This window comes from Canis aureus, chromosome 32 (genome assembly GCF_053574225.1).
Source record: "Canis aureus isolate CA01 chromosome 32, VMU_Caureus_v.1.0, whole genome shotgun sequence".
Classification (NCBI taxonomy): domain Eukaryota; kingdom Metazoa; phylum Chordata; class Mammalia; order Carnivora; family Canidae; genus Canis; species Canis aureus.
The window spans coordinates 35,060,780-35,079,375 of record NC_135642.1 but is presented as its reverse complement, the minus strand read 5'-3'; the positions used below and the strand labels follow the sequence as shown (position 1 = coordinate 35,079,375).

The 18,596-nt window shown below is 51.2% G+C and overlaps 1 protein-coding gene across 6 annotated transcripts in view; it reads left to right on the top strand.

The window, feature by feature from the left end:
- Window positions 1–18,596, top strand: part of MEGF11 (multiple EGF like domains 11) — a 343,797-nt gene that overhangs the window by 277,765 nt on the left and 47,436 nt on the right. For all 6 annotated transcript variants that reach the window (XR_013370476.1, XM_077881550.1, XM_077881548.1 and 3 more), the window contains 2 exons: window positions 2,716–2,928; window positions 10,078–10,252. Coding sequence is in view for 5 of the 6 variants with exons in the window: in XM_077881550.1 (XP_077737676.1) it covers window positions 2,716–2,928; window positions 10,078–10,252 (388 nt within the window). In the remaining variant the exon portion in view is untranslated. The remainder of the gene's footprint in view (window positions 1–2,715; window positions 2,929–10,077; window positions 10,253–18,596) is intronic.

The window sequence follows — 18,596 nt, the reverse complement described above, 5'->3', positions numbered from 1 at the left end:
TTGCTTGATCTCTAAATAAATAAGTTGTTTAAATTGTGAGTAGGAAAAAAAAAAAGAGAGGCTGATTATGTAAATGGATTAGCTTGTCAATATTTCATTTCCAGATTCTTTTTCTGGGGCTGTGGAGTCAGTCACTTCATAAATATGGCAGGGTGGGGTAGTGCCCTTCAGGAGGAGCTCACCGGCCAGGGCTCGCTCTGCCCAGTTCTGCTGGGTGGCAGGGAGCAGGAATGTTCCAGGGGGAGGGAGGAGCTGTCAAGAGGGCCTCCTGGCTTGGGTTTCTAGCCCTGGTGCCTGAGACATCTGAAGAGAACCAGACTGAGTGACTTCTGGGAAAATCCATTCTGAGGCTGAAAAGGAACTAGCAGTTCAGATAGTGGCTTTCCAGCTGTTCGGTGCTTGACGTCCAACTGTCCTGCCTCAGTTTCCCTCTTTCCCTCCTCCATCCTCCTCCTCCCCCCCTCCTCCTTCCTGTCTTCTACCCTCTGTTTCTTCTCTAGACAACTTCTTCCTTCTTCTATCTTCTTCCCTTTTATGTTTTCTTATTAAAAGGGACCTCAGCCTGGCTAAAATGCAGCAACAGCTGCAGGGGAGCAATCTGGGGTCATGTCAGCCACTTGCAGGCTGTAGGAACTTGGCACACACCTCACCTGTCTGCACCCCAGCCCCCTCAACTCCACATTGGGGGCGATGGGCATATCCACTGCTTTAGGGGCCTGGGGCTGGTGTTAGGGCCTGCTTAGCTGGAAGCTTCTCTCCAACTGCTGCCCCCGGTTGCTGCCCTCATCCTTTCTTCCACATCCCTCCTTTTGCCACAGTGACTCTAAGGGGAGAATGGGTGGCATCTTCCTTGGGGAAGCCCTAAGGCCTAGACCCCAGTCACTCTCCTCCTCTCCCTGTCATCATGGGCACAAGGTGACAAAGAGAAGAGAGACAGAGGTGCCCCATGCAGAGTTGCCAAGACTCGCATCCGACACCCTGGCCACTAGGCCTCAGGCACTTGCCGCCCAGCTCGACAGTATCACTAGGGCCTGGCCACGCCCCCTGGTGAGCAGCACCCAAGGGGCCCCATACACGGCTCTCCTTGTCCTAGTCCCAACACTGGTTCCAACTCATGACTGTCCAAGATTTAATAAAGAAATTAGGGCTGTTTGAGGGGTGTTTTTTTTATTCCCCCCACACCAGTACCCTTATTGTGGAAGGCATAAGAATGCCTGAAAACAGTGGTCTAGATGACAGAACAGTTTAGAATTCTGTAAGCCCACTCTGTGGTTGACATTTTGGAATTCTTCCCTTTGGACTTTTCCATGCCCCCATCTGGGGCGGAAAGTCAGATGGGCTCTGCTATGAGAACTTCAGAAAACAGTATTAACAAGAGTATTAATCATAACCATCATTCTTACTGAGCCCTCACCGTGCGTGGGACACCTTTCCAAATGTTTACACCCATTATCTCGTTTAATCCTCAAACAACCTGGTGAGCTTTAGTTATTATCATTCCCATTTTATGATGAGAAAGCAGATGTCAGAACTGCCCTTCCAGCACCCCTGAAGCAGTGCTGGGACTCGGGTCATTTCCCTTGTCTCTGGGATGCAGGAGTCACCCACCGCCGTTACCCTGTATGCCCCCAGGTGTACCCCTGACCCTGTCAGGATCCAGCTGCAGTGACAATGACTCCACACCCCTGGGGAATAGCCCTGGTCTGGGGTGAGAGGTGTCAGGCAGTCAGCAGCGGGGGCCCTACTCCTCCACAGAGGATCCACGACTAGTGGCTGTGAGGCAATGAGTGGAGTCATCACGGTTATGCTGGGACCTCCAAGGAGCAGCAAGCTACTTTACACAAAAGGCAGGACATGAAAGGGGCTCTGTAGTCCTCCTTGGGGGGCGCCTCACCAGCGGATGGGCGAGGCCCAGCCTTTGCCTTGAGCACGCTTCTCCCGCCTCCATCCAAGGAAAAGGAAATAGTCACTTTTTTTTTTTTTTTTTAAATAGTCACTTTTGTTGGAGATTGTCCCATCTGGTGAAGGAGGGTGCCTCTTGTACTCAGGGAAGGTCTACACTGGTGGTAGAGACACGTTTCCAGTCTGACCAGGGGAGACTGGGCATCTGCCTAAAAGATAAGAAACAGAAACAGTAGAAATGAAAGGACCACATTTCATCAAAACTAAGGTGCCATCGATGGTAAGACGCATCGGCGTTACCTGCCACTAAGAGTGAAAACACTGATAACTAAGCCATGACATGCCATCAGCTGGAAGACTGAACTGATGGCAGAGATGCTAAAGCATGTTTTAAAAACACAAGGTTTATTGTGTAATGGGTGCGGATATTTCAGCCTGGGAAGATGTGAAGGTTCTGGAGATGGTGGTGACGGTCGCCCAAAACGTGAATATACTTAATGCCACTTAAACATGGTCAAAATGGTAAATTTTATGTTATGTATATTTTACTGCAATCAAAAAGTGACACAGAAACCGCACTTAAGGCTTAGAATCAATGAAATATGGGAGTACAAACTCAATGCCTGGGGACTGAAGGGACCAGGGACAAAGCAGGGACCTCACAGGTGCTCCCTGAGGACAAGAAGGGAGCCGCAGAGGCTGGGATTGAGCGCAGTATACCAGGCCCAGGCCTGGAGGCAGGGGGTGCATGCTGGATGGGTCTGGAAGGGGAAAGAGGGGGCACAGCCTCAAGCCTGGTCTGCTGTCCTGCAGGTGCCAAGAGGAATGCCCCTTCGGGACCTTCGGCTTCCAGTGCTCACAGCGCTGTGACTGCCACAACGGGGGCCAGTGCTCGCCCGCCACCGGCGCCTGCGAGTGTGAGCCTGGCTACAAAGGCCCACGCTGCCAGGAGCGGCTGTGCCCCGAGGGACTGCACGGCTCAGGCTGCACCTTGCCCTGCCCTTGTGAGGCCGACAACACCATCAGGTAGGAGCTGGGCTCAGGTGAGCCTGGGGACAGCTGGGTGGGTGGGCGCTGGTGCAGAGGGCGCTTCTCAGGGCGCAGACCCTCGCCTCCAGCCCGGTCACCCAGGCAGGGCGGTGAAAGAGTCAGGACCACAGCAGTCACCGTTGCTTCTAACCACTTTGATGAAAATAAGAGAAGGACAGAGCTGGACAGACAGCCGGGACCGGGACCCAAGTCACCTGCCTCGGTCTACCGCACCCAGCTGCCGGCTTTGAAAACGGGCCAACCTGAGACCCCCTCACAAAGGAGCAAAGAGGGAGTTTGGTGACCCTCAGGACCATAGGGTGGGATGGAGTCGCAGAGTCCTGGGGTGCAGAGACGTCTGGGCTCACATGCCACAGACTCGGGGGCCACTGTCCTTGAGAAATTTCCCTTCCACCTGCTTCCACATCTAAGACATTCCCCAATCTCTTGAGGCCCAGCGGGCAGAAGCAGGGGCTTGGGCCACAGAGGGCCAGTACTGGAAGGGACCTCAGAGATCAGTGGCGCTCTCCTGGGGCCCAGAGAGGGCTGTCACAGCTGGCCCTGTGCCCTTTCGGGCTTGAGGACACCTCAGCTGAAGCTGGCCCCAAGCGCTGCTTCCCGAGGAGCCTGAGTCTGGGAGGCAGAGGAGCCAGAGCAGCCCCCCGCAGCCCCCGACACCTCTTCACATCTCTTCACTCCTGCCTCATGCACCAGCTGGCACCACCCTCTGGAAACAAATGCGACTGTCAGCCCCAGATAAGGCGTCCGTAGCCCTGTATGTGGCTGCCTGTCATCTGGGTGGTGAAGGGTGAAGCCTCCCTTCACCCCTCGGACCTGCAGGGCAGCTTAGGGGAGGACTGGCAACTCTGAGCAGTGGGTGTTGCTGCTATTTGCAGGCTGGAGAGGCCTCCTCTTTGCAAACCCGTTGCTGGGACAGCCAGGACTTGGCCTCAGCCCCCTCTTCGCTTCCAGCTTCTGATTCTCCACAAATCCCCCAAGAGCCTCTGGTCTGGTCACTGCCAGCAGAGGCATCTCAGTGGTGTTATGGCTCAGGTGGAGGCTGTCCTTGGTCCTCAGTCCTGGGGGCTGGGCAGCTGGGGTGGTGCCCCCTGCCAGGCGGGAGGCTGGGAAGGAGGCTGCTGAGAGGGGCTCGAGCCAGTAGCAGAGCAGGCCTGTCCATGCCCCGAGCACTCATTGGCTCAGGCAGCAAACACTGAGTGCCGGCAGGGCCGGACCATGAGGGGGAAATAGAGTCCCTCAGCTCCAGTCGAGCCCTCAGGAACTCAGGCCAGAGCACTCATACACCCCGAGCCTCTTCTACCACATTTCTGCAAATACAAGACACTATCAATAGTGAGGCACAGCTCTGTTTTCTGTATTACTAAGAAAGGAAAATGCTAGCAACTGAACCATTACGTACCATTGATTGTACAGCACACCCAATATCCGAGATGTGAAATGGGGAAGTGCATCTTAGAATCGGTGAGCTGTGTGTGGCTGGCCCCGCTGGGTCCCAACGCGTGCTCACGTCACTGTGACCAGGGCTCTGTACAGAAAGCACCACAGGAGATTGCTGTGCTGGTCAGGGAAGTCTTCTTGGAGGAGGTGGCATCTGGGCTAGGTCTGGAGGACACAGTAAGAGCTCTAAGGCTCTAAAGATGGGGTTCCATATGACTGGTCAAGGGCTGGGCAGCTGCCTCAGCCTGTTGCCCAAGTGGAGAACAGCACCAGGACCCCCCACCCCTGCTCCGGCCAAGGGAGGACTGTCTCAGGGACGGGAAGCGAGGCCACTGCGGGAGAACCCCTGCCATAGGGACCCAGTCAGCCCCTGAATTAAAGAGCTATTGTTTCCCTCCTGCGCCTGAGCAGCCGTGCCCTGCATAATTTATTCTTCCTCTGAAGGAGTCCTCGATGCATTATTAATCTGGAAGGACTCCCTCTTCTCCGTCGCTAATCTCAGCCCATCCAATATTGATGATTGTTTGCTTTACTGTCTTTAACACGTGTCCTGTTTCAGGGACTGGGAGGCAGTAGCGGTTCTTAGAACTGGGGGGTCCAGGCTGGGCTCCTCGGTGTCTGCGTGACGCGGGGCTGGGTCCCAGGCCAGACTCCTTGAGGGCAGCAGTGGCCTGGCTGGGCCCCTCTGCAGGCCCAGCACAGCACGGTGCCTGGCACAGAGCAGGACTTCAGGAAGGAGATTCCCTCAATTCCTCTGAAACAGCCCAGTCCTCAAGGTGGTTCTGCCCCCTGAGCTCATGTCTGCCTCATTTATTTTTATTTTTTTATTTTTTTTTAAGTAATTGGCACGCTGGCCCAATAACTAAACCCACAACACTCACAGCGCTTTCATTCGATCTAACTCAGAGGTTCTCAACCGACTGTATTGACATTTGGGGCTGGATAATTCTTTGATGTGGGGACCGTCGTGTGCATCGTAGGGTGTTTAGCAGCATCCCTGGCCTCTACCCACTAGATGCCAGTGGCTGCAACCTGCCCCCAAATTCTGACAGGCAAAACGGTTTCCTGGGTGGGGAGGGGAGGGGAGAGACAGCATTGCCCGTGGTCAGAGCCTCTGTTCTCTCATGCTGCTCTTGGCTTTGTTCTCGTGGTCACAGAGAACACCTCTTTTCTTCTATGTGGACACAGGTCACTCCTTCCTTTCATGAGCCTTTGTCCCATCACAGAACCTTCTCTTGGGATCCAAGAAAGGCAAAGGGAGGACCCTCTGACCCCCAAACTCTAGGCAGTTAAGCTGTCCTGGGTGGGGTCTTAGACCCCTAAGTCCTGGCCTCAGAACTACCTCTGTGTCTGAGCAAATGTCCCCATATGGCTCCTTGTCCTCTCTGTGCCTCAGTGCCCCAACCTGTCCTTCACCTATCATCAGCCCAGTGGGGGCAAAAGTTCTCTTGTGGTCTTTGCAAGTGAAGTTTCCACCCAACTCCCCAAGAAATAGAGTGTGGGATCCCCAGAAGCCTAGCCCCATGTCCCCCCTGGCTTCCAAGAGAGCTTATGACAGAGCCCTACCAGGACGGCTTGCAAGGCATTGAGCATCTTTCCCAGGGAGACACAGTACTCTCACCCCCCATCCAAAGAAAACCCTACTCATCTGGCCCAGCCTCTCTCTCTGCCTGGTGCCCCTCCGGAGAGGCTGCTTCAAAGAGCTTGAATGCACGTGCCCGGGGAAGGAAGAAGTGGCTGGTGAGATTCCCCCATCAGTTCGTTCTCTTTATAAATGCTTTGTAGCTCACACAAAGAAATGATCCTCCTTCACATAGGGATCACCTTGAGAAAGAGAGTGCCTGTGCGTCAGGCCTCTGCTGGGTCCCCTCCGCAATTGGATTGTCATAGACGAATTCCAGCAGCCATCATCGTGCATTGCCTTTGAAAGATTTTATTTAGCCAACAGACGCAGCATTGATAGAAATCTCAGAGCAGGCCCCCAAAATAAATAAATAAAAAGGCAGAAAATCTGAAAAGATTCCCGTATTGTTCAGCTTTTGGCTTCTATTACCTTGTGATTAATCTATATGTGGGGGAACACGGCAGAAAGGCAAGGAAGAGGGAAAAGAAAAAAAAGAGCAGAGCAAACCGAGCCAGCCTGAAAACACCAGTGTTGGGGACATCCACCTGAGCCTAACCAGCCGTCACTTCCCCACCGTGTGACCACAGGGGATGGCTCTGGCCCAGTGGGGAGGAGGGGGTGCCCGGCAGAGATCAGACGTGACGAAGGCGCCCAGTTCTGTGTCACAAACCACTCAGCCAGCAGTAGTCCCTCACCTTCTCTTCAAAGGGATTTCAGAGGCTTTATAATAAATGATAAGCCATCAAATTAAGAAAACTAGACATCTTGGTTGTTTTGTTGTTGTTGTTGTTGTTGTTTTTACATAGAATTTTAGGGACATGAAAAGAGGGAGAAAGAAGTGATTTCAGAATCAGTTTTGAGCTTTCTGGTTCTCAGAGTGAAAAGTAAATTTGGCAGCGAGCTCGCCCCTGAGCAGCCAAAGCCCTGGCAGCTGAGACAGCAAGCGGGCAGCGCAGGAGTTCCTAGGAGTCCGTGTTCGCTGGCTGGCATGCGCCTGGTTTGCTTCCCACAGGGCGGTGGTCCCACCAGAGCTGGGCCTGCAGCCGGAGAATCTAGCCACGGGCAGGGCAGACGCACCCCTGGGGCCCAGCAGGGTTGACGGCCTCAGCCCCCGCTGCCAGGTCCTATGCTGGACTCAAGAGTGTCAGTCTCCAGGACTGTGGCTGAGCCGGTCCCAACCCCAGGGGAGGCCCCTGGAAGGTGGGAACCAAGAAGGAGCTCGCTCAGTGTTGAGACAGAGCAATGTGCCCCACGTCTGTCTAGCAGAAGGTCAGGGCCACCACATGGGACCCCCACCCCAGCCCCGTAGCACCCATGCAACCTACTGTTTCTTGCCTCATGGTCCAGGACTCAGGGAGGAGTTTGTCTGGAGCCATGAAGGTAAAGAAGTCTTCAAACCCTCATCCTCTGACATGATTCTCCTTTTCTACATGTTTATAATTTTTATTGCTTTGCATCTGTTTATAAATAGAACAGATGCTCAGTTTGGGAAAGTTCAATACATAGAAATTTAAAGAAAAATCTTCAAATCACTCATAATTTCTCAATCCAGAGATGAGCCCCCAAACCATCTTGTTGTGATTTGCTCGTTCCTCATCCATGTGTACATGTATAGATCTCCATTGAGATATAAATATCTTTTTTTCCGTATTTTAGATCATGATTTTGTATATCATTTGCTTATTTCACTTCACTTTATATCACTAACGAGTGTGGAAAATATGGACTACTTCTCCAACATCCCTTCATACGAATTGTCATAATCCATTTAATGAGCACTTTGTCGTCAAAGGCAGCATGGGGCAGTGGACGGAACATGGTCAGAACCACCTGGGTTTGAATCCTGCTGCAACTGACTTAGCCGTGCAACTTTGGGCAAGTCCCATAACCCCCACGTGCCGTCTGTAAAATAGAGGCTCTAATGCCTAACTCACAGGCTTATCTGAAGATTAGAAATATGTGAAATGCCTGATGCTTTAATAGCCTGGTCACATTATTATTTAAATTGCTTCCATTTCTCCACTGTTATAAATAATGCTTTAGGGAACATCTCTATGCATAAATCTTTCTCCACAACTGTGATTATTTCCTTAGGATAGAATATTAGAAATGGAATTATAAGACTAAAGGGTCTGAGTATTTTTAGGACTCTTGATACATATGTAACCCCAAATAGTTTTCCAGAACCCTTTACCAGCATTGAGTATTGTCCCTTTTCTTAAAAAAAATAACAAAAAAACAAAAAAACAAAAAAAACTTTACTATTTTGGTAGAGAAAAAGTGATACCCAGTTGTTATTTTGGCTTGCTAATTAATGAGACTAAACATTTTCCAAAATGATTATTAGCTACTTGCATTTACTATTCCAGGACTGTCTGCTCTTGTCCATCCCTCATTTTCCGTGAGGAAACCAGAGCTCCCGGAAGAGAAATAGCTTGGCTGGGCTTCACACAATTAGTGTGTTCATTAATTCATTTTCCAAATATGTATTGAGCATCTCCAACGTGCCAGGGACTCTGCGGGGCCCTGGGGTACAATACAGTGAAAGGTGACTTCCCCTCTGGAGCTGCCACCTGGTGGGGGAGACAGATGATAAACAAGTCAATAGACACAGAAAATAATTACTCTAGTGAAAGTACTCTTCACTCCCAGATACTTAATTGGGCAGTGAATACAAGCCAGGCACTGGGGATCCACCAGTGACCCAAGGAGACAAAGCCCATGTCCTTGTGGAATTTAGTGGAACCAAGAGTCGTACCCAGGCACCCCTGCCAGCCCAGAGCATGCTGCTTTTGATCATATCCCTTGAGCTGGACTCCCGAGCCAGGAGGCAAGTGACACAGGGAATCTAGCTAGGAAGGCCGGCTGGTCTCTACCATCCAGCATCTTCTTTGGAGTGTTAGCCTGGGTTCTCCCCACGTGCAAGAGATTTACTAGGGAAGCAGCTGTGAGGGAAAATGGAGAGGAGACTGGGGAGGCTAGGAAAGCATCAGACTGCAGTGTAGGTCTCACCCACGTGAAGAAGGAAGGAAGGAAGGAAGGAAGGAAGGAAGGAAGGAAGGAAGGAAGGAAGGAAGGAAGGAAGGAAGGAAGGCTGGCTTGGTGGAAAGTCTTAGGCTCTATCACATTCTAAGAAAGATTGGCAAAACTGGGACTCTTCAAGCCAAATGGCCCATCAGAGGAGTCTCAGATCTCCCGGGAATGTGCTGACCTTAATACCCCCGCCCTGCTCTAACTGGGATCAGCCCAGGGAAAGTGTGGGCTCTGTGCAAATATAACGATGGTTTTCAGACACAGTAGCTGGGGCCACTGGGCATTTACACTCCCCTCAAAAGCTCTGAGAAGCACACGGTCACCCTACCAGCATCCCCTCTGATCATGAATGGATATTGACTGTTGGATCAGACCTCTGCTAGCCAGAGGTTGCCCTATTCTCTAAAGGTCATGCCGAGCAGCCCCTGCCCCTGGCCTAGGCAGATAGGGGGTGGACATTATCATACTCACCCTTAAAGAGCCCTAGCAAAGCCCAGATGGAAAGTATCCTTTCCAATGTAGACCTTGCCAGAGGTGGGAGGCCACATCTGCCCTGAGGTCTCATTTTAACTTAACAAATGTCTACAATATGCAGAACCACTGGGTCCCACTGCAGCCGTCTTGTGCCTGCCCTTGCAGCAGGCGTCCGCCTTGGGTACAGGGCGAGGGAGGCTCTGCAGCTCGTAGTCCTTGGGAAGTGACCGAAGAAGGCTGCCTCCTTTAGACTCTATGTATTTGTATCATAAAGAGCACTTTTGGGGAGTCAGAAGACCTGTGTTATAATCCTGATTTTGCTGCTTCCTTGCTATGTGACTTGAGGCAAATTATATGGTTACCATGAGCCTCAGTTTCTTGGGGCCATTAAGACCATGTGACCTTGGCACCTTCTGACAAACAAGTCAGTAAGCAGTTTAACCTCAGAGGCCCTTTGATCCTGCTACCCTGGCAGACCAGACTTGGAGTGGGCAGAATTTGGGACGTGGCTGCCTCCCTGGCCAGACTGTTCTCTCATTCTTTTCTCATCTGCTCAGCTGCCACCCGGTAACTGGAGCGTGCACCTGCCAGCCAGGCTGGTCTGGCCACCACTGCAACGAGTCCTGCCCTGCTGGCTACTACGGCAATGGTTGCCAGCTGCCTTGCACCTGTCAGAACGGCGCTGACTGCCACAGCATCACGGGCAGCTGCACTTGTGCCCCAGGCTTCATGGTAAGATGGGAAGGGTCTCCCATGGCCTCATGCTCTTCACCCCACTCAGGAGAGAAGGGACCAGCTCCTCCCACCTCTGAGTAGAATCGGGCGATGTGGCCCTCTGCCCAGGGATGAAGAATGGGAGTGCCTCTGTGCCCCGCTCAGAGACACAGCTCCTGACCACAGAGCCCCCAGACTGTTCTCGAAGGGCCAGCTCTGCTGGTGTGGGTCATTGTAGATGTACTAGAAGAGGCTCTTCCCATTGTCCCCTCGCCTGAAACATCATTTGTCTTTGCACCTGCTCCTCCCTGTCTAAATCCGAAGCACACCGTGATTTTACATCATAATAACCACAGTACAGACAGACAGTTTTGCATTCTACTTGATTTCTCCCACATTTGCTGCTTGGGCTTCTTAATTATCATTTTAAATATCTACATACCACTGCAGGAGCCGATGTACCCCCAGTTTACAGCCATCCCCTTACTGCTGAATATTGAGTTGTTTCCAATGTTCACAGAAAATGTTGCAATAAGCATCTTCCTACAAACAGCTTTTCGTCTCCTATTGAATTATTTCCTTAGGGTGAATTCCCAGGGTCAGTGGGCATAATATATTTATGGCTCTTGATGGATGTTGCCATATTACTTTCCTCAAGGGTTGTATAAATCTATACCGCCACCAGCCATGTATGAATGTACCTATTTCAAAACAACTTTGCTAACATCCTTTTCTTGCTTGCTTTTTTTTTTTTTTTTGCTAATTATATCCGTAGAAAATGGCTCCTCGATGTTGCTCTAATTTGCATTTCTCTGATTACTAGGGAGAGTGAACCTTTCCCCCATGTGTTTACTATTTGTACTTTCTCATGAATTATGCTGGTTTTTATGAGATTGGGGAACTTAACACTGGAAGTGGGCTCCTGTTCGAAGGTGGGTGCGGTGTGCCCAGGGGGTCTGAGGGCCCAAGCACCCAGGAGTCCCCCACGGCCATATATTGTATTGTGCTGTAGGAAGTGGTTTGTGCGGTACAAAGTATGGTCTTTGGAACCAGACTGGGGTCACGTCCTGGCTGTCCTTTCACCAACTGTATTGAGTTCACCTCTCTCAGGATCCATTTCCTGATCTCTAGAATGGAACTCCTGCCTTGCAAAATTGCTACCAGGTATAGAGATGACTATATAAAGTGCCAGTGCTTCTCAGACTCTGGTGAACATATGAATCAGCGGTAGGCCCCAGGACATTGCAGATTCTGACCTGGTAGGTGGGGGGTGAGACCTGAGGTTCTGCATTTCTGACAAGCTCCAGGTGATGTAGGTGCTGCTGGTTGGTGGCCTCACATTGAATAAGAAGGGGTGGTGCTCAACTTGGTCTGCCACTGGAATCACCTGTGGAGCTTTATAAACACTGATGCCTGCCCCCCACATAGCCCCCAAGATTCTGGTAATTTTGATCTAGTTGAGGCCAGTGTGCTGCCAAGGTGGAGATCCACTGATCTGCAAGGAAGCCCTACTCACGATGTGGGAATGTGGGTTTGCCTGGTGTCTTTTGCGGGTAGGTTGCCCTGGTATATAGAACAAAACTTCTTCCTCCACACAAGGATTGATAAAATTGGGTGAAAATGAATCCCAGTAGCATCTTCGAAGGAAAAAGAAGTCTGTTCCTCCTGCTGATCTTCTTTCTAATTTACCTTTATTGGTGTGAACTTTGGCCATAACATCCACAGAAAAATGGAGTGCCCTAGGTTTGGGGCTTGGGTAAGAGAGAACAGTCCTTTGGGATTAAAAATCTCATGCAGCCAAGTGATCAGGAGAGAGAAGCAGAAGTGAACTGACCCCACCAGACGGTTAGTGGGGCATTCTGACCCTAGTCCCAGTTTGGCTGCTATGGCTTTGAGCAGGTGGTTTTCTCTCTCAGGGCCCCCATTCTTCTTCATCTGTAAATGATAAGTGTGCAGAGAGAAATGAACCCTCTGATTTATAAGATGGTCCACTATGTGGACTCCACAGACCATGTCAGGAAACACACCCTTATGGGGAAAATAAAGGAAAGTAGGAGCAAGGAGGGGTGTGTGTGTGTGTGTGTGTGTGGTCGCCAAGGGAGAGGGGGCTCACTGAGGTCATGTACATCATATATGGGTCTGCCAAGAGTCCCCTTTTTCACCACCACTGCCTGCCTGGTCACTGTTTCTCAATAGAAGGAAGAATTAGCATCCTTCCAGGGTTAGGAAGGCCAGGGTCTGTGTGCTCACTGCTCCCAGGCCAGGGTTCCAGCAGTTTGGAGGCCAGCCCCCTGCTTCTCTTCCTCCCATCTGAGATGCAAATGACTTCCTGCCCTTGAACTTTGGGACACTTGGCACTTGCAGGAATCATCTCTTTGTGGAGTCCCACCTGCCTGGGGCTCAAGGCTAAGACAGATTGTAAGCCAAACTGCCCTGGTGAGACCCCGTGAATTCTCATCCATCTCCTCCTGCCCAGCCTCATTATACCTGGAAAGGCTCTTCTGGGGCCCTGTTGGGTGTTGAGCAGGAGCTGCTGGAGGTGATTACAGAACAGTCAATTGTTCTCATCCAGCGTGACTCATTCCTGCATGCACCAGACTCCAAGGGGGAACTCATTACTGTTGCCTTTACCCTAGCTTCTGAATGAATGCAACTTCCTGCAATTAGCTAGCTCTGGTCAGGGTCAGGGATTGAGGCAATCAGCAGAGCTGACTTGGCTGAGACCCTCCCCAGAATGCCCCGCAGTCAGTAATAATTAGCAATGCCTTTATTTGCTAGTTAGTCTATAAATTTATGCAGATGCCCTTTTCCATGAAAGATTTTTAGGATGAGCAATTAATTAGAGACTAATTAAAAGAGCCCTTTTCTGAGTGTTTGGAGACCTTGATCCTAGGCTCACTAACCTTGGACATGTTGCCTCATTTTGCTGGGCCTCAGTTTCCTCATCTGTAAGATGGGAGTCACATCAGTCCTGCCTGCTACTGGATGTGAGTAACCAACATGGTAATGGATGTGAGGCCACATCCTCAGCTGGCCCCTCCCACCAGAGCCCTCCCTGCCAAGGGCTCTTTAGGGAGGATGTCAGGATAGCTTCAGGAAAGCAGAGTCTCTGAGGGCTGCGAATGGCCTCAGGCTCAACATAGATCTTAGGACCACTAATAAGGTAGTGCAGAACCACCCCTCGGAGTCCAGTGATGTGCCTTCTCCAGCCACGCAGTCTCCAAATCCTGCAGAGGCCATGAGAGTAAGAGGCAGGAGCCAGCACCTGGCAATTTGTGTGTGGTGGCCCTTACACTCTTTCTCCTTCCTCCAGAGCACTAGATATTTACTCTACCAAGGACTTGGGGGACAGCTGGGGGTATGCAAAGGCTAACCAGACATCCATCCAGCCTTCAAAGAGTTTGTGCTCAGCAATAATCATCTTCACACTAGTAGCAAACACTTACCAAGTCCTTGGTGTGTGCTTCATATCTATTCCTCACAAGAGCCTGGTGGAGGTGCACTTTCACATCCCTCAATTTGAAAATGAGGAGCTGAAGTTCAAACAGGACAAGTGACTTTGCCCAGGATCACAAACCAACTGAACTCTCATATGTTAGATGACAGACTTTGATTGATAAGTCACCATGGAACCATACAAATCTGATTTCAGATCCTTGCCCTCCAATCCCCACTCTGCCTACTGGCAAGTCATTTATCCTGCCTAAGCCTGAATCTCCTCATTTGCTAAGAGAAGACTTTGCCATGAGACTGAGAAGTTTCATAGGAAAATTTGTCATTCAGTTTCTGGAACACAGTAAGCACCCAGTAAAATGGTAGTAATTATTGGTGCACTGCGAGAGTAGTAGGGAAACAGTGCTTCTTCAAGCAAGGACGGTGCCCTTCCCGTCAAGGAGAGTGTCAAGATGAGCTACACCCAGGGGCTCCTGTTGGAGCAAGCAGAATCATGAATATGCACAGCTGTGGGTCTGAGCAGGTCCACCCAAGCACCTGTGAGCCACCCTGAATAGTCTCAGGAGGCATTGTGGGGTGGACACACCTGTCAATACTTGGGGAAATGGACCTAGGGCTGGAGATAGGAATAAAGTGTTGGTGTTTTACATGCTAGCTTGGCAACAACAGTGGAATCCCTTGAGGCCTGCTTTGCTGAAGCGCGATAGGGCTACTGGGTGGGGCAAAAGAGCCCTGATCTAGAAGGTGAGAAACCAGGTTCCTCTCTCTGGTTCGAGCTAACTTTTAGGACTTCTATTTCTTATCCACAAAGTGGGAATGACCCACTTCCTCTCTACTCAACAGGAACAGTGTTGTGGGAACCAGTCATTAAAATGTAGGAGGCACTGTTTCAGCACCTTGGACAGCCACCCCGAGGCTCTCCTCCGAGGTTGCTCTTGTTCTCTTGGAACCTAGGGTCCTCACCCAGTCCGAACACCAGCGGGGACAGGGGCAGGGAAGGGCAGAGTGAGGGTCTGCTTCTCCGGCCCACTGGCTTCTCTGCATTTCAGATAAATAGGTAATGACAGAAAAGCTGTCCCCCAACATCATCTCTGGGATTTTTGGGGGGCAAATGATGTGAGCTCCCACCTCATAGTGGCTACTCAGAGACTCTGGAGCAAGATTCCCTCCCTTCAAATACCAGCCTTGCTGCTTACTAGCTGTGTGACCTTGAGCAAGATATTTTACCTCTCGGCGCTTCTGTTTTCTCATATATGAAGGAGGAATAATAATAAAGTCCACTGGATTACTGAGCAGGTTCATACTCTTCCAGCAAGAGTTAGCTTATTATTATCATCATCATCATCATTATGGTCAATACTACCACTGCTATTGTTTTTATTTACCCCAAGGGGTCCCCTACTTGAAGAGACTGACTGGTCCTGTCCAGAATACTCTCTTCGGGGCTACAAACAGAAAAGGAAGCAAGAGGAAAAGAGTTAGTTTAAACTTCCTTCTGGCTGGAGGAGCAGGGTTGGCGGGGGCTCCTGGGTTCGCATGGGCAGCCACAGGACCGAGAACAGACTTTCTCATCACAGAGGGGAGAAGGCCATCTTCTCGACCACTCCACGTGCCTCTGCTGCCCCAACTTCCCTTAATTAAGGCCTCACCTAGGTGGCCAGCCTGATGAAGCCTCCTCTGCTGCTCTTGGACTAATTGCTGCCATGTTGGCCGTTGTAGCGAACAGCCTGTGAGGTCGCCAGAGCTGCAGAGCCTGGATTTCCCAGACCTCCCCCTGCGTGAAACCCATGTGGCTGGGAGATAAGGGGCCCTCTGGTCATTGCTCAGCACAGATGCTCCCTTTCAGCTCTGGCTATAATGGGTATGGGGAGCACAGGAGGCGGGGGAGAGGAGCCTGGTGTCCCCTCCCATGGGACTCGGGGCCTATATTTCTCCCCTGGATGACAGAATTTCTATTACCTTAAAGGGCTCATCTATTTATGCTGCAATTTTTTGAAGTCCTGTCTGCCGTTATTGAACCCTGCGTGCTGGCGAGGGGAGCGGGCACTCCATCACCCAAATGAACAAACTCGTTTCCACATTTTTCTCCCTTTCCTCTGCGCTGTCGGGAGGTCAGACGCAAACTTCTGCTCTGGCCGGGGAAGGCAGGACAGGGGTGAGAGTTATGAAAATCCAGATCAGAAGAGCAGTGACTGAATTTTCCTCCAAGGTTTCTGATGTCCTTTAAAGACATCACTGTCCCCCGGCCCCAAGCCAGACAGAATGTGTGTCTGCCTTTTGTGCGGCTCCTGAGCCGGAACTCAGGAAGGAGGACAGCTGAGAGGCCAGAAGAGAACGTGGACTGAGCAAGTATACAGCCAGGCGACATGTAGATGATGTGTGTGTGTTTCCTGTTCTAATTGTTTTGTTCTTCATCAAACCTGAGGTTGGCAGGCTATTAGCCCTAAGCCTTTTGTGCCCCCATCCCCGCCTCCTGCGATTGACTGGCTTCCTAATTAGAATAAAAGATTTTCCTGGATGCTGCACAGATGAGGAATCCACCCTCCAGCTGCCCTGCCCCTGTCAACAGAGCACAGATAGTACAAAATAGCAGAAATGGTCAAAAAATATAAACACATACACGCCACCCTGCAGTACTCAAATCCCAGCTCTGTTATAGCCCACTGGGCTGTCTTGGCCCCGTTAGTTACCTTAGGCCCCTCAAGCCTTAGTTTTTCATCTACAAAACGGTAAATAATGGTACTGCATTCTAGTGTTCCTAGGATTGAGTTAGATAAATATGTACAATGCTTAGAACCAAGGCTGGTAGGTAGCAAATGCTCAATAAATGATTGTCGAGGTCCCTGCTGTAGTTGTGTAGGGACGATGCCCTGGAGGCAAAGGCATGGACTTTGGGCCCAGACAAGCCTGGATTGGAATCCCAAGCATGTCCCTCAGCTTGTGTGAACTTGGTACTCAGCCTCTTTGAGCCCCAGTTTCCCATCTATAAAGTGGGTTAATACTGCCTGCCCTTCAGGGTCAGTGTGAGCACAAAACAGGTCACACAGCAAAACACTGGCGGAACTGGGATGGACATCAGGTGGCATAACTCCCAGTCCCATGCTTTTACTACCTTCATCTCCTTCTCCTTGGGTTTGCTGTCCCAAGAGCAGACATCTACTGATTTTTCCCAGGGCAGAGAGGGATGGGGTTGGGGGAGTGGTCACCAGAGTATTATATCATGTTGGCAATTCATCCACAGAGCAAAGTAGGGAAAATTGGGTTTATGTCAGTAAGGCTGAATCCAACCTTCCCCCTCTGGGCCCTGGCAGTTTGTGGCTTTATTAGGGAAAACTGCTGACTCTTCTGTTCTAAAAAATAAATGTTCCCGTGTCACACCACCCTCTCCCCACTGTGCTCCTCATGTCTTTATCAGAGCCCTCGTTACTGGGGTTTGGAGCAAGGACTTTGGTCCAGGCCTGGTGCCTGGAGCTTTCTCCATGCAGCAGAGGAGGCCATGGGAAATAAGCAGCTTGGAGACTCTCTCAGGCCTTTTCCTAGGAAAGGGGACAGTCCCGGCAACCTCATTTCTCAGAGGAGCCTAGTGCCCTCCCTCACTTTGTGTGTGAGGGGAGGTGGATGGGCCACTCAGTCTCCCTCCCTGGCTTTAGGGCGGCCCATCACAGCTTACCCAGACACCTTGCCGTCTCCTGTGAGGAGCAGGGTGAGAATTGTTAGCTCTGTGGCACGGATGAGGAAATGGAAGTTCAGAGCCTTTATGAGTCTTGTCCGGGGTGATGTGACTAGGACCCAAGCCTAGGACCCAAGGCTTATGGCTCCAGGGCCATGCTTGCCCCAGGACAACTGTGCGGGGAGGGGCAGGTCAGTACCCACCCAGCTCCGACCCTGGCTCTGCAACCACCTCCCTATTTGACCAAGTCACTTCACTTCTCTGTGCATTAACTTCATCTTCTACAAAGATAGGTGCTCCTTGTATCCTGGGGCCTATGTAACGCTGGAATAAAACACTCCTGGGAGGGACTGGAGGCCAGGTGTGTGCACCCAGAGGCGGGAGGAGGAGCAGGTGAGGAGGGGCGGTGGGCCCCAGCCCCTGCAGACTGGCTCCCTTGCCAACCTGGCAGGTCTGGAACAGAGGAAGAGCCCTCTCCCCTCCTGCTGCCCCTGCCCTCGGGCTCTGAGACCCCACCCAGCCTGGTTCTCCCCAGCCATCTCCCCACTTAGTCATTAGCACCAATAATCTCATCTGCAGGAGTGATTATGCACCCCGGGGGGGTAAGGGAGTCCTGCCAGAAGAGGTGATTGTGTCTGGAAAATGAAAGATGTTGCAGAAAAAAGTCACAAATAAATTACTTCCAGGTGGGGCTAATAGGAAACTAACAATGGGGGTAAATGCAAAAACACAAAAACAAAAACAAAAAACAAACCAAAAAAATCCCTGAAAAGTTCTTTCCAAAAATGCTATAAATGATTGTTCTCACCTCTCCTGAGAGTTGTGAGGAGGGGCATGAATTCCTGACAGGCACAGGGAAGCTGGGCAGGGGCTCACCGGCCTTCAGGCCCAGATATGGCCCAGATGAGCAGGGGTGGAGGCAACATGCAGAGAGGGGGAGTGGGAGCAGAGTAGCCGAGGCCCTGTGTGCTGGGGGTGGGATGGGGCGGGTAGGGGGACCTGAGCTGAAGTCAGCAGGCAAGGAGTTGCCACTGAGCAGGGGCGTGATGAAACATTGCTCCAAACCCTGCGTGGGGAGATGGAGACATCACTGTCCAGTATATGCTCAATAGATGCTGATTCCCCTTCCTGCCCATGGTTTGTCAGTGGAGGCTGCTTGGCTCAGCGCTGAAAGCCTGGGCTTTGAGCTAGGGGAACCCAAGTTTGAACCTCACCACCTGGGTTGCTTGTAGCAGGCTC